At 64.8% G+C, this 14906-nt stretch overlaps 1 protein-coding gene across 6 annotated transcripts in view; it reads right to left on the reverse strand.

Moving 5' to 3' along the window:
• ADGRB2 (adhesion G protein-coupled receptor B2) overlaps positions 1-7993 on the reverse strand; it is a 20972-nt gene extending 12979 nt beyond the window's left edge. For 4 of the 6 annotated variants that reach the window (XM_027661405.1, XM_027661404.1, XM_027661402.1 and 1 more), the window contains exons 1-3: positions 7186-7993; positions 3248-3331; positions 2016-2180 (exon numbers count right to left, since the gene is read on the reverse strand). In XM_027661405.1, the coding sequence (XP_027517206.1) occupies positions 2016-2180; positions 3248-3331; positions 7186-7981 (1045 nt within the window). In that variant the 5' untranslated portion in view covers positions 7982-7993. Of the gene's footprint in view, positions 1-769; positions 935-2015; positions 2181-3247; positions 3332-7185 lie in introns of all 6 variants that reach the window. The other 2 variants (XM_027661406.1, XM_027661403.1) reach the window with 2 other exon arrangements.
• Positions 7994-14906: the final 6913 nt, after the last annotated feature.

Consider the following 14906-nt stretch of genomic DNA (forward strand, 5'->3'; position numbering starts at 1 on the left):
CCAAACCCAGCATTCCTGGCATCGCTCTCCACCAAACCCAGCATTCCGGGCATTGTTCCCTGCCAAGCCCGTGAACACCAGCAGTATCTCCATGGGGCTGCTGTGGCCAAAGCCATGTGCCATGTGTGGCATGGCCCCAACGGAGCTGTTGCAGAGGAGATGCCCCTTGTGCTCCCCCTCAGCTCCCGCGCTCCTTCCTGCTCTGAACTACCCGCTGGCCTCTCTGCACCACACGTGGGGTCCCCACAGGGATCCTGGCCCTGACATGGCACCCCTGACCATCACCACACAAACCCCACGGCCACCAACACGGCCCCTCCTGGCACACGGGAGGAAGGGGTGGGTGGCGTTGCCACTCGCACACCAACAGACCCCACAGCCAACCCCCTTCACCGTTACCCAGTGCCCCAAAAATGTCCCTGTGCCACCACGGTGCCAGTGCTGTGCCACCCATAGCAGATAGGCAGGGAAGGAGACGGCTCCTCCACGGCCCCCAGGCTGGACCCCTGCCCATGCCAGGGGCTTGAGACCCTGGCACGGCTGACGGCGCTGTCTTTCCCCCCGGATTTCCAGCAGGGACAGGAGGGTGCACCCCACGCCACAGCATCCCTGTGCCCCTGGACTGTCCCAGCTCCCCACGGCGGTGCCACCCATCCCTCACAGCGCCGCAGCCCCGTGCCGGGAGCGCGGCCCTGGCACTCGGCCGGTGCCATGTCCTGGCATTCCCGGTGGGAAGAAGGAGCGTGGGGAGAGGGAGGGAGGTACTGACCCCGGCAGATCGCGATATAGCAGGGCTTGGCCTGCAGCTCGGGGCCCTCGCAGGCCTTCCCTCCGTGCCGCGAGGCCACGCACGGCCGCGTTCTGGTCCTGGCCCCTCGCCCGCAGGTCACCGAGCACAGGCTCCACGGGGACCACTCCTGCCACGCACTGGGAACTGCAACAGAGCACAGCACCACCTCTGCCGGGCTCCAGCCTCCCCCTCTGCCTCCTGCCACAGAGGGGTCCTGGCCATGGCAGACCCCTCGTGTCCCGCGGTGCAGTCGGGCACGGTCCCTGCACTGCCTGTCCCGTCATCACCTCAAGTCCCTGAGCTGGCAGTGGTGCTGCTGTCACTCCCTGCCCTGCTCCAGCCTCCCTTCCGGGGTCCTGGCACTGGCGGCACACGTCCCCCTGACCCACGCACAGCCCACCTAACCCCAAACCACGTTCAACACACCGAGCACGACCTGCCCCTCGCACCTACGGGAGCTGAGCACACCTGGGAAAGGAGCAGGGACCAGTGTGGCACAGGAGCATCCTAAAGGATGCTCTTCCACGACTTCTGATGCCGGGACAGGGCTGCACTCCCTGGGACGGAGGGGAACTGGGCACTGGGTGTGTTGGAGATGCAGATCCCTTGAAACATCCCCGGTTTGGTCAGGGCAGTCTGGCTGCCACTGCAGCACCCTGAGGTCCCTCAGGTTCCCAGCATCCCACACGAGACGCACAGACACCACCACAGACAACGTGAGACCCTCAGCATCCTGCTTGTGACCTGCCTCGATGCACTGAGCAGCTCAGCCCCCTCCTGCCCACGCAAATGGGGATCCCCCAGCAGACCAGGCCAGACCTCGAGTCCCCCAGGCGCAGGCTCCAGCCTTTCCTTTCTCCCCAGCACAAAGCCTCAGGGGCATCCAGGGGAAAGCCCTGAGTTAGCCAGGAGGGAGGGCGGAGAGGGGCCACCAGCCAGCCTGCTCCAAAGGCAAATCCACGGCAGCAGCACCAGTGACAAGGCACAAGGGTGCAGGGCACCCATTCCAGACACCTCCCAAGAGCAGTCAGGAAGGCCAGAGGATGGAGGGACGCCAACAGAGCAGCCCAGTGCGGGGTGGGCACCACGACCGCGCCAAGCCGCCCTCCTCATCCACCCCACACCTCCGAGAGCCCCGGAGACGCTCCAGCAACACAACATCCCCTCTGGGCACCCCAAGGCGGCAGCAGAGCCCCCCCCCCGGTGCCCGCCGTGCCCCCCGTACCTGGGCAGGTGGCGGTGTTGTTGCAGGCGCGCGTCTCCCGGAGCAGCCCGGAGCAGAGTGTCCCGTACGGGGAGGACACGCAGGAGCGCGTCCGCACCTGGGAGCCCTGCCCGCACGTCAGCGAGCACACGCTCCACTGAGACCACTCCTCCGCCGCCGGGTCCCCTGCGGGAGGGAGACAGGGAGACTGAGAGCCCCCCGGGGGGGGGGCACGGGGAAGGTGCCACGGGGGACTGAGGAAGGAGGTTGGGCAGCGCTGGGGAGCGCAGGGATAAGGGGAAGGTGTTGTGGGTGACAGGGGTGACACTGAGGATGTCAGCGGGGTGAAGGAGCCCGCCCTGCCCTCTGGGCACAGCACCAGCTGCGCCTGCAGATGGGACTGGGGCGTGGGATCACACCCTGTGTGAGGGAGAGCATCCACCCCAGGTGGTGCAGGCAGGGCAGGCAGCACAGGCAGCGCTGGCAGTGCAGACAGCAAGGGCAGGGCTGGCAACGTGGGCAGCACAGGCAGCACAGGCAGGGCAGGCAGAGTGGGCAGCCCGCCACGGCTCCCCCTCCCCACCCCATCACACATTGACATTTACAACAACCAGCTCTTATTAAGGTTGATGATGTCTCTGAGGCTCTTGGACAGGCCAACAGCAGAGCCCATCCGTTTAAATTAAACAGGGATATATGGAGGAGGGCTCCAAAGGGGACCATTTGTCCTGCAGACAGGCAGGACGCAGGCTCCGTGTCGCCCACGGTGGTGACAACGTGCTGTGGCTGCTCCGTGTCACACGGGGACCCCAAGCCTGGACTGAGTCACCACTGGGGTCAACCCACGCTCTGCCCCGGAGCTCCCAGGGGGGCAGGACCCCCATGAGCACCCGGGAGGAGATCTGCATGCCAGGCACATGGAGCAGAGCCGGGGCCCATCCATCTCCCACTCACCTCCGGGCCCTCTGACCATAAATCAGGGGGGCTGAGGAGGGGGGAGCAGCGCACTCAAACCACCCAGATGGATTTGCCAAATAAACACATTTGAACGAAACAATTAATGGATTTTTGTTTGCTTTACAACCCTCAGAGGAAGGTGCAAAGGGAAAAAATTTATAAATGGAGCAAATTAAGTCAGTCCGTGGGCAGGAAGTTAAAGGGAGCTGCTCTGTCTCCATCACCCCTGCCTGGGCACCTGAGCCCAGGGTCACCAGTGCCCCCTGCCCATCCCCACGCTGGGGCAGTGCTGGTACCTGTCTGGGCCATGTAGACACCTGGTTCATCTGCTGACCGTGGCCACTGGGTCTTCACCTTCTGGTTCTCCTCGACCGCATTGCCTGGAAGAGGGAAGTGCTCCAGTGAGAGCAGGCAGGGGACAGGGATGGGGACAGGCCACTCTGGGTCAAGGGACATTGCAGGAGGATACAGGGACGCCTGGCCCCACGCTGAGCACTGCATGGCATCCCTGAGGGCAAGAGATGGTTGAGCACAGCTGAGCATGTTCACAGACCCCCAAACACGGGTCACGGCTCCCCCAGAAGCGTCACCCCCAGTCGCAGGGGCTGCAGCTGGAGCACAGCCCTGACTGGCACGTCCCTGGTGTAGCTGGGGTGCCTGTACCCCCGCCGTGCCAGGCAGAGGTCTCTCCCATCCCCACTTATCAGCTTGCTGCAGTGAGGTGGCACAAATTTATGGCTCGGCTCACCAAAAATAACAAGTGATCCATCAAGAGCACTTGGCGTGAAATTAACTGGCATGTGGAGGGCTCGGCGGGGGACGCGGCTGCAGGGGCAGGGGGACGCCTTCCCTGGCCTCCCCCACAGCCCCCAGGTTACCTCCTGTCCTCCAGAGGGGTCCCTTGTCCCCAAACCCGGGTGCAGGATGCTGGTGAATTCCCACAGATTCACTCCAGGCACGGCACAGCCGCTGCTGCCAGCAGATGTGCCGTGGGAGACAGCAGGGGATCCCCTGGGCACCATTGATGATAGGACCCCCAAAAACACCATGGGGACCCTGTGGTGTGACAGGCAGGAGAGAAGCCAGGTATGGCACTCACTGAGCTGCCTGGCACTGCCAGCCAAGCGTGGCAATGTCCCCAGGGGATAGAGAGGAGGTGACATGGGGACACCTGGCACTGGCAGGGAGCCCCCAGCCATACTCCAGGCACAAGGGTAGGACACAGGACAGGGACAGCCCAGCCCCAGCAGGGAGCACAGGCTACTGTGACACCGATTGTGCTGTAAAACAGACCCAAATTTACCGAGTTTTGCCTTAACCAATGGCAACCCTGTGAGGCTCCTCACCGGCACCACCAGCGCAGCCAGGGACACTCGGATCCTCCCCGGGGACATCCCACCCTGTGGCTTGGGGTTCCCAATGGCATGAGAGACACAGGCTGCCCAGGAGGGTCTGTCTGGCCACCGGGCTGAGCTCCCCATGGGGCCGCCCACCCCCGGGAGCGACGCGGCAGAATTACACCCGGCACGGCGAGCGCCCCGGGAGGACCATAAATCCCGAGGATATACGAGAGCGTTCTCCCTGGCTGTGTTCAACAGAGACACCAAATTCAATTTCCTTCAGAGAGCACTAAATCCTCGGCTGTCACCACAGGGAGGCTGAGGCTCACCCCGGCACCGCGCCCCGTCCTGCCCCAGGGGTGCCCAGCACCCCACACCAGGGCACAGCCGCCGGGTACAAGGGCAGGGCTGTTCTTTTGGGGACCTCGGGATGAATCCCAAGGCCAGCTGTGTCCTTGTCCCAGCATCGCCTCCCTGGGGGTTGGTTTCTGAAGGGTGATGGGTTAGGAACCCAAAACTTGGAACTGCTTGGCCTCGATGTGGCAGGTCCTGGGGGAGAGTACCCCCTCCAAAGACCCCCAGAGAGAGGGGTCACCCTTTGGGGTTCTCTGGTGGGGGTACACCCTCCCAGGGCCTGCAGCACCAGGGTCGAGTGGTTGAGCGCGCCCAAAGTTCCATCCCCATTCCCACACCCATCCATCCATTCTTTCCACCCACGTGCCTCCGACCACATCCCCCCCCCTCCGCCTACGGGAGAGCCGCTCCCTGCCGGGGATGACGCGGGGGCCGGAGACCCCGGGGTCAGCGCCGTGGGGAGGGTCTGGGCGGGCGCCAGCCCCCCACGTCGCTGCGGCGGAGCAGAACCGGTGAGATCAGCGCTGGGCGCCCGCCAAGCCTCGGCTCACAGGCGCCATTCAGCCCCCCGGCCCTGCCTGCCACCGGCCCCCTGAAAGGCGGCCATTCTCCCCCCCCGGGGGGACGCCAGGTGGGACCCCCTCGCCGCATGAAGGGCGCTCTGTGCTCCGGCCCCGCGGTGACGCCGGCGGGTGCCCGGGGGGGACGGTGGCAGCGGCCGTGGCACGAGGGGCGGCCGAGGCAGAGCGTCACCCCTGCGGCTCCGGCACCGCAATAACATCGAGCCTCCGGGCGCTCCAGCCTTTAATTGAATGTCAAACGTAATTTGGAGGAGGAGTGGGAGTTTACGCTGCTGCTGTTGCAGCTGGACGGGCGGCATGTGGTGCCCTGTCAGGTCTGCAGGGACCCCCCCCCCCCCCATCTCTGGCGTGACCAACCCCACCAAACCACCCGTAGGGATGTGCCAAACCCCCTGGAGAAGCATCCAGCTGCTCCAGCCCATCCTGCATCCCACTGCTCCCCAGGCAGTCCCTGGTTAAAGGGGTAGCCTGACCTTGGGGATGGCACCTGAACCCAGCACTAAGCTCTTAGTCATCCATGTGGAGTCGCGTTTCAAGGGGGGAAAAAAGGGAAAAACCTATAAAATGAAATCAGCTCAAGCAGTTCCCCTCGGGATGAGGCGATTTAGAGCCCTGCAGCTGTAACGGACCGGGGATTTAGTCGGGGGATCTGCCCGTAATGACATTTAGCTCCTGAAATAAATGCTAAAGCCCAATGAAATTATACATACACCCACAGCCCAGCCCTGCCACCTAATCTGCCAGATAAAGACCCCACGCAGCCCAGTCGGGGATCGCTCCAGCCCACGCATCACCCCGGGGCAGCTGCGCGGAAACATCTGGCCAGACGTGTCCCGAAATCCCCGTGCCGACCCCCCTGGGCTTGGCACCGTGGGCACAGGGAGCACCCAGGAGAGGTGGCCCCTGCCCCGGGCAGCCCGATCCCGGTGCCCAGCACATGGGTGAGCGCAGCTGCTTTATCCTCACCCGACGTTCCCACAATCCCGTAACGAGCAAATGGCCTCATTCCGCCTGGTTAATAGCCCGGCCGCCGTGCCGTGACATCCTGCCTGGAATAACAAGCGCCCGGGCTGCAGCAGTCAAGGGTAATTTGCCACGGGGAAAGGGTCATTTTACCTGCAAATTGTTTTCCACGTCTCCACCAAAGCAGAGCGGGTCAGCTCCCGCTCCGGGCTCACAGCCCTGTGCTGGGAAGGCGCCAAGCGAGGCCACGGAGCCACACGGGCTGTGCCAGAGCAGCCATGGCATCACCCGGGGTCACCATGGTGGCAAGTGGCACCAAGGGTCGGCGGGACCATGGCAAGAGCAAAACAAGCTGCAGCTCTGCCGAGCCTGGGCACTGCTCTGGAGAGGTGCCCATGGATCTGGGGCGGGGCACAGGATTCATCCATTGCACGGCGTCCATGCTCCATGCACGTGCCCAACTCTAACCCTCCAGCCTTGGATAGTGTTGACAGGCAGGATTCATCCATTGCACAGCTTCCCTGCTCCATGCAGTGGCTTCCCTGCTCCATGCATGTAGGGTTCCCTCCATCCCCATGGAGGGTTAACGGGCAGGATTCATCCATTGCAGACTTCCCTGCTCCATGCCCAGCACCCAGTTGGCACCATCCAGCCCCAGGAGTGTGCTCAGGCAGCATTCACCCACTGCACGGATTCCCTGCTCCCCATGCAGTGCCCCACTGACACCCTCCAGCCCCAGGGAGTGTGTGCAAGTAGGATTCATCCATTGCACAAGTTCCCTGTGCCCGACTGACACCCCCCTGCCCCGTGGAGCGTGCATGGGCAGGATTCACCCACTGCATGGCTTCCCTGCTCCATGCCCCGTGCCTGACTGGCACTCTCTTGCCCCAGGGAACATGCATGGGCAGAATTCCCCCATTCCACGACCCTGCTCTGTGCGCAGCAGCCCTGGAGCGGGGGCTCCACCCCCGGGGCTCCTCCTTGCCCCCCACTCACCGTGTGGCACGTCGGGCAGGTCGACGTCGTTGGCATTCGCAGAATGCAGGTCTGTGGGGCAGCAGTCGGGGTCGGCGGGCGGCGGGGTGGGCGCTCTGGCCGCGTGCCGGGTGCCGTTGCGCCGCGGCGCCGGCGGGCTCTCGGCCTGGCAGCTGCAGCCGGCGTGGGTGAAGCCACAGCGGCGGGCGCCGGGCGCCTGCAGGCACTCCTCGAGCCAGCGGCACAGCACGCTGCAGGTGAACTGGCTGGAGTTGTTGTTGTTGATGAGCAGCACCTCCACGAAGCGGAATTCCAGGGCCTGGGGGGCCAGCAGGCGAGGGGCCGCCTCGGGCTCGGCCGCCAGGCACAGCTGCACAAAGTTCTTGTCGAAGTGGAGGAAGGTGAAGGGCCCTGCGTCCTCACACAGCTCCAGCTCGGCGTCCTCCTCCTCCTCCTCCTCCTCCTCCTCCTCCTCGGGCCGCTGGCGGGAGGGCGGGGGGCTGGCGGCCTCGCCCCGGGGGTCGCACGTGTAGTTGGCCAGGTAGTGGTCGAGTGGCAGCACCATGGGAGAGAAGTGGGTGCAGACCTGCTCCTCCCGGTTGAAGCGGAGGTAGAGCGAGTACTTGGTGGGGTCGGGGTTCTCCAGGGTCCAGGAGCAGCCGGAGGAGATGGTGGGGAACAGGTCCTTGAGGGAGAAGGAGCCGTAGAGGACGCCGGAGGCCAGAGCGGAGCAGGCGCTGGGAGCCGGGTCGAAGCCCCGCGTGAGCCACAGGAGAGACGATATCACAGCCAGTAAGAGGGGACCAGCAGCGGTCATCCTATGGCATTTGCCCTGAGGGGAGACAGACAGACAGACAGACAGAGGCTTAGCAAGAGGCATGGCTGTTGCAGGCTCCCTGCTGTGCCAGGGGAGTGGGGAGCTGGTCTGGGGGGTCAGCACCCTGCACCAAACCCAGCTACTGTGGGGTGTGGGGGCAGCATCCCGGCTACTCCGTGGCCCCAGTTGGTCCATGTCCCCAGTTGCCACCTTACAGGCCAGGGACAACCATGGGAGACCATTGTTCCATCTCCCAGGCTGTGCCAAGGAGTCCCTGGGCTGGGGACTGTGCAGCACGGACTGGAGACTTCACCCCAAATCCACCAGAGCAGAGACCCAGCTCCCACCCCCACAGACCCCCTGCCCTAGGCTTGCCCACCAGAGCCAGCCAAAACACAACCTGGGCAAGGAGCCACCAAACAGCTTCCGCACAGACAAGGCTATAAAAGCCCTTGGAGCTATTTCTGGAGCCCCGGAGCACCACGGGGACAGGGGGCAGCTCGAGGTGATGTGCTGGGGGTGCACAGGCACCCCAACAGTGCAGTGTCCCCCCAGCTGCCCTGAGAGCCTGGCACAGGGTGAGCCATCACTGCACGAGCAAGTATTTCTTGGACACCACGCCGGGTGTGCAGAGCATCGCCGGGAATAGCTTTTTAATACCTCATTAATAAAATAATGCACGCGGTGGCCTTATTAAGTGAGACCAGAGCACGGCTCTTCAGAGGCCGAGGCCGCCACGCACGTGTCGGCACCGCTCAGCCAGGTCAGCCTGTGCCCGGGGCAGCAGGGGCACGGGGCCAGCCCTGGGGACAGCAGGGGACATTCAGGAGGTGGGCACAGGCACGGATGCCACGGCAGAGGTTGATTCCAAAACCACCCAAATCCCCGCTCCCCTCCGCCCAGCCATGTGTTGGGGATGCCGAGCGCTTGGCACGGCACGGGGATGCTCTGAGCCATCCTCAAACAACATCTCCCGCTCCTAAATCACCCCTGGCCGAGGCCATGGTACCAGGGCATCCCCCAGCTCATCGGGGAGACGGAGCCCTGGCTGAGCCTGCGCTGGAGCCACGATGGGCACATCAGAGAGCTAAAAATATCCCAGCTCTCATGCAACAGGCTGGCACTGGCTCCTGCCGCCCCGGCAGCGCGGGGGCTCCGTGCTGGCATCCGGCCCCTGCCAGCGGCACATGGGCATGGGGAGAGAGGGGTTGGGAACGGGGCCAGGGGGAGCAGCCCAGGCTGGAGGCACCCCAGTACAAGCAGGGAGATCTGGGGCCAAAGAAAACCCCATTTTCCCGTAATCACTTCCACCCCGAGAGACCCCAGGGAATTCAACAGGAGACCCAACAGCAATGAACTCCAACGGCGGCAGCAGCGGGGAGCTGAGGGACAGCTGGAGTGGGGAACCCCATGGGCATTCCCCACTGATGCTCCCCAAGCAGCCACCAAGTGCCCCAAAGAGTCCCAGCCCTCTACTGCTCTGGGAGAGCTGGGGATGGGGGAGGAGGAGGAGGAGGAGGAGGAGGAGGAAGAGGAAAAGGAGGAGGAGGAGGTCAGGCAGGGACACACTGCTGCTCTGCAGCGAGTTCCTGGGGCTCCCGCAGCCTGGCAGGGACACAAGATGGAGCTTGCTTCCCTCGCCTGGGAGCAGCGAGCAGGGATGCTCCGGCACCACCATCCATCCATCCATCCATCCATCCATCCCTCCGGGTGCCCAGCCGGCCGCTGGAAGGCTCGGTGAGGGTGAACACAGCCAGGCAGCCCCTGCCTCACCTCCCTGGGCTCCCCACATGAATCCAGGTGTTCTGGGTTACAAGGAGCCTCCTCTCAACCCAAAAAACCTGCCGGGGCTGCAGCTGCCCTAAGGCCAGCACCGGCTGGAGCTGCTATGGGCGGCCAGGGCTGAAGCAAAGCTGAGAGAGCTCTCTCGGCACCAGCCCCGCTCCCTGCAGCGCTCGAGCTGCTGCTGCTGCTGCAGTGAAAATATTTCATTGAGCTGCACGCTGGGCTGAGGAGATATTTAACATCTGGGGCACCGAGTCACCCGGCGGGAGCTGCTGAGCGGCACGAGGAGGGGTCACTGTCACCCCTACCCGGCACCACGGGGGGGACCACGCACCCTGCAGCATCACTGTCCATGTGCTCCGGGACGGGTGAGCCCGGCTGAGTGGGCTGGCATCACCTCTCTGCCTCCAAAGCGACCTCGGTCCAATGAGGAATGAACCACCCGGCGCCGGTGGACGCATCCTGACACCGCTCGGGGGGGGTCCCTGGGGGCAGCTGGCAGTGCCCCAGGGACCTGCTGCACCCACAGCCCGGCTGGGGAGCAGACGCTGCTCGCCGGGGACGGCGATGGCTCCCGGAGCACGGCGGGCACAGCCTGGCACGCTCGCCCGCCGCAGGCGCCTGCTCCAGCCCCTTCCATCTGCCTTTGTCCCCGCCCGGGCGCTGGGAAGGGGGTGGGTTTTTAATTAAAGCTTTTAAAGAGCCATCACAGAGCCGGGAAGAGGCCGGGCGGAAGCGACATCCCGGGCTCCACATCCTCGGAGCAGGGTCCCTCTCCCTCACTGCCATCGCATCCCTCCTGGCTCCGGCAGCGGCAGGATCCAGCCGGGACTCGGCTCTCCCTCGCCGCGGCACGGCACTGCTCCAGGCCAGCCCTGCTCCTCAGGCACTAACAGGTTGTTTCCCTAAGGACGTTTCACCTAATCAGGGATTTTGTCCGGGTCCTGGTCCAGCTCCATCCTCCTAACACAGCTCAGGCCAGTTCCTGACCATTGTGCCACTCCAGCCAGGCAAAGCCAGGAATAAGCCAACCAGCCCCAAAAGTGATAAACGGGCAGCACTAAACCCCCGGCATTAATAATCTGAGAGACGATTAATGGCAGAGTAAAGGAGATTTGGGGTTTGAGGGACACGGTTTTTAACCCGACTGTTCTCTTAATAGGCTGTGGCAAATACACAATCCATGAGAATTCCTAACACGAGGATGCTCGGGACAAAGACATGAGGGGAAGGAAGGGCAGAGGAGTCCTGGGTGTTTATCCACAGCGGGAACAGCCTCACTCCCTGCCAAAAGGCAACGGCATCTGGGGAGGAGCAGACTGGCTGATGGCATGGCCATGTGGCTCCATCCCATGGGAATACATCCCTGCCTGCCCAGAGGTGACACCAGCAAACACAGCACCATAATGAGCTCTTCCCACTGTGAGAACCCCCGACCCTGCAATTTCCAGGACCTTCCCTAGCGGTTCAAAGGCATCCAGGAACTCCAAAGCTGCCGTTGCCACCTCCACGCTCAGCCGTCCCGGCGCGGGGACCCCCAGCACCAAGCCAGGGTGTCCTGGGCCCTCCACAGCACCAGCACAGCCCCTCCATGGAGGAATTCACTCCATGAGCATCGCTGGGAAGAACTCCACTGCCACCCCAGCCTCTAGCCTCACCTCCCAAAAACCATGGCTCCCTGCAAGGCGCGTGCCCGCACACGCAGGGAGAGGGGTGTCCGTGCCGCTCCCACCCGCTGCGGCACAACCTCCCCGGGCACCCAGGACCATGCTTGCCCCCCTCGGTGCCCCCACGTCTCCCGTGTCCCTCTGGCTCCCCAGCATGCTGCCACGGCCTCTCCTGGAGCCGGCAGGCTGGCAGCGGTGCCGAGCTGTAATTAATGGTGCTGCTTTGCCAATCCCTGGCGCGGCCTCGCGAGCACTGGCACGCACAGGCCTCTTTATTTATTTTACTTAACTGCTGTTGGTAAAACTCCACTCCAAAAGCAAGGCCGAGAGACAGCACAGAGAAATCTCCACTGGGATTAGGGATTACGCTCTGCCAGAAAACAATGTGTGCTGCTCTCCCTCCACGGCTGTGGGGGTCCCTGGGGGCAAAGCCCCCCCTCTGCTGCAGGGCACCTGCAGGGGCTGCAGCAGCCACGGCTGTTCCTGCTGCTCTCCTGCAGCCTCTCCCAAGTAGTTTCCATGTCACTGGGATGTGGCTCCCTCTTTTCCATCAGCTCCATCCTGCAAAGGGGTGGAGGGCTGGGAGCCCCAGGAGACTCCAAATGGGGGTCCAAGTCACCGCGGTGGCAGCAGGATGTGTGCTCATGCCAGAGGGGGATTTTTTTGTAACTTGCTCTCTCATCCAGACCCAGCCCTGCTGGAAGCTTCCAAGGTGCCCCAGGGAGGACAAGAGGCCTGGCTCCATCCTGCTCTTGGAGGACATCAAGAAGGAACAGACAGGATGAGAGCAGGGGGGATGCGATGGCCCTCGTAAGCACCGAGGAGCTACAAAGCTTCTGACATTTGGCAACAGAGCTGGGTGGCCCCAAGCCAGCCCCGTCCCCATCAGAGGACAGATCCGTGGTAGGAAATGAGTTTGCAGGGTCTCAGTCCAAATTCCCATGGAGGAGTGTTGAGGCATCACAGGACGGCGGCTGGTGGCTCATCCCATGGTTCATGCATCCATCCATCCATCCATGTATCCGTCCAAGCATCATCTTCCTCCAGGCAGGGGGTCATCCTGCAGCCCCCACCCAGCCTGGAGAGTGCCCAGCCCGAGGAGTGGGGACTTGGCAGTGATGTGAACAGCCCGGGTGAAGGAAGTCCCATCTATTCCTGTGGCTCTGAGCAGGAGGTTGGTGCCAGGGCAGAGCTCTCCACCAGCCATGAGCCCACCGGGAAAAGCCCAGCACCCCCAGCCCCAGCTCCAACACGGCAGAGGTGTCACTGAGCAGAAGAGCTGCACTGCCAGAGGTCCTTAGAGGTGTTCAGCAAAGCCAGAGAGAGCTGGGAAGAGCCAGCAGTGTGTCCCAGATGGTGCTGGAGCACCTCTGCCATGGGGCTGCCAGTCGGAGAGCAAACCGCCCGCTGTGCCGGCTCTGTGTTCATTTTCTCTCCAGCAAAGACCAAATTTGTAGGATCCTGGCTCCTTGCAGACTCCATGGATCAAAGCAGGGTCTTGTGGCAAGGCTTGACAAGCAACTGGGCAGGCCTTGAAGAGGAGCTGCTGCCAGGCTCAGGGCTCCGGCACAGCGGGGCTGGCACTGCCCTACAGCCAACTCCAGCATCTGCTGCCATCCATGCCATCCACTAAGGAACCCCGCTGCGAAACAGGGCACTGACCCTCCCTGGTGAGAGTGGCCAGAGTGGTGGTGACAGTGACAACAGCCACGCCACCCTGCTCCTCCCCATGGATGCCAGCCCACAGAGCCAGGTGCCCCCTCACGAGCCCCCCTCACTCAGCCACGGCCTTCAAGGCAGGGAGAGGTCAGTCCCCAACAACTGCCCCAGCCCACCGGGAGCAATCCCAGTGCCACAGCTCAGCGCCAGCCCCACGCCACCGGCTCCACATGCACCCCAGCCACCGGCAGTGCCCGGCCTGAACCCCTGACCAGCCGCTCTGCCACAGCCCAGCCGGGCCACCTCGGGGCCACCTCCCCACGTCACCGTCGGCCCCGGCTGCCAGGCGCCAGCCAGCACAGCCAGCAGTGACATGACCTAGAAAAGCAAAGGGTTGTTCACACGCCGCTGCCGCGAGCCCCCGGCGCGGCCGTGCAGCCGCGGTGCGGAAAATCTGCCCGTCCTCAACAAGTGACCCGCGCGGGCACACGCGTGGGGACACGTGGCACCGCTCGTGCCGTGGACCCCAGGGGCTCGCAGGCCCCCCGGGGGAAGGGATGCGGCTCCCCAGCTCCCCCCCAGACCCGGCTGACACCTGCATTCCGCACGTGCCCGCGGCGGCACACGCCGGGCACCCACGTGTGCCCTCCTGCGCGCCCACGGTCCCCGGGTGCCGTGGCACGGAGGCTCCCCGCGGCCCCCCCACGCTGGCACCGAACAAAGCCCCCACGCAGGGGAGAGCTGCAAACCCACCCACCCGCTGCCGGGGCTCCGCCGACGCTCCTGCCCACGCGCCCCGGTACGCGCCGAATCCCCGGGGCCCTGCCCAGGGGGTGACAACGTGGGGTGACCACCCCGCCGAGCGCCCACGCGTGCCAGGCTGGCAGCACACGTGTGCCCACGCCAGGGCTTGCAGAGGTGCCAGCAGGCAGCCCAGCACCCACCCGTGGCCTTGCTGGATGACACACCACAGCACCGCGGTGCCACACGTGTGCCCGGCAACACACATGTGCCCACCGACACGCGTGCAGCCCCTCCACCGCGGGGCTGCCGGGGCCCTGGCACTGCTTGTGGGGAGGGACTGGCACCCTGGGGGGAGAAAGGGGACCCCGCGGGGGGCACAAGCATGCTGGGGGGGGATGGATACCCCCGGGGGGAACTGGCAGCCCCGGGGGGAGGATCGACAGACCGGGGAGGAACCGCCAGCTACCGGGGCGAGGAGGACCGGCAGCCCCGGAGGGGAGACCGGCAGCTCCTCGGGAAAGGGGGACCGGCAACCCCGGGAGAGGGGAAAGCGGCATCCCCAGGAGGGGGAACCGGCAGCCGCAGGAAGGGGAACCGGCAGCCCCGGGAAGGGGGGACCGACAGCTCCGGGAAGGGAGATTTCGGTAGCCCCGGGAAGGGAGATTTCGGTAGCCCCGGGAAGGGAGATTTCGGTAGCCCCGGGAAGGGGGGACCGGCAGCTCCGGGCAGCCGCCGCTCACAGCCAGCCCCGGTGCCGAGCCCTCCGCGCCGCCGCAGCCCCGCGCAACTTCCCGGCAGGGCCGGGGCCGCCCCGGGGATGCCGCTGCCCGCCGCGGGCACCGGGCACGGGGCACCCCCGGTACCGCGGCGCGGCTGCAACTCCCGTTCCCGCAGCCCCGCCGCTGGGGCAGGAAAGTTGGCGGGGGTTGGAGCTGGAGCCGGGAGTGCGAGGGGGGAAGCGGGGGGGGAGCACGGCGGAACCGGGGCTCTGCCAACCGGCGGCACCGGCCGCCGCATCCCGCATCCGCGGCGAGCTGCCGCCCCCGCTGCGCCGCGCCGGGAGAGAGGTG

Source organism: Corapipo altera, unplaced genomic scaffold (assembly GCF_003945725.1).
Source record: "Corapipo altera isolate COAL_440 unplaced genomic scaffold, ASM394572v1 201, whole genome shotgun sequence".
Classification (NCBI taxonomy): Eukaryota; Metazoa; Chordata; class Aves; order Passeriformes; family Pipridae; genus Corapipo; species Corapipo altera.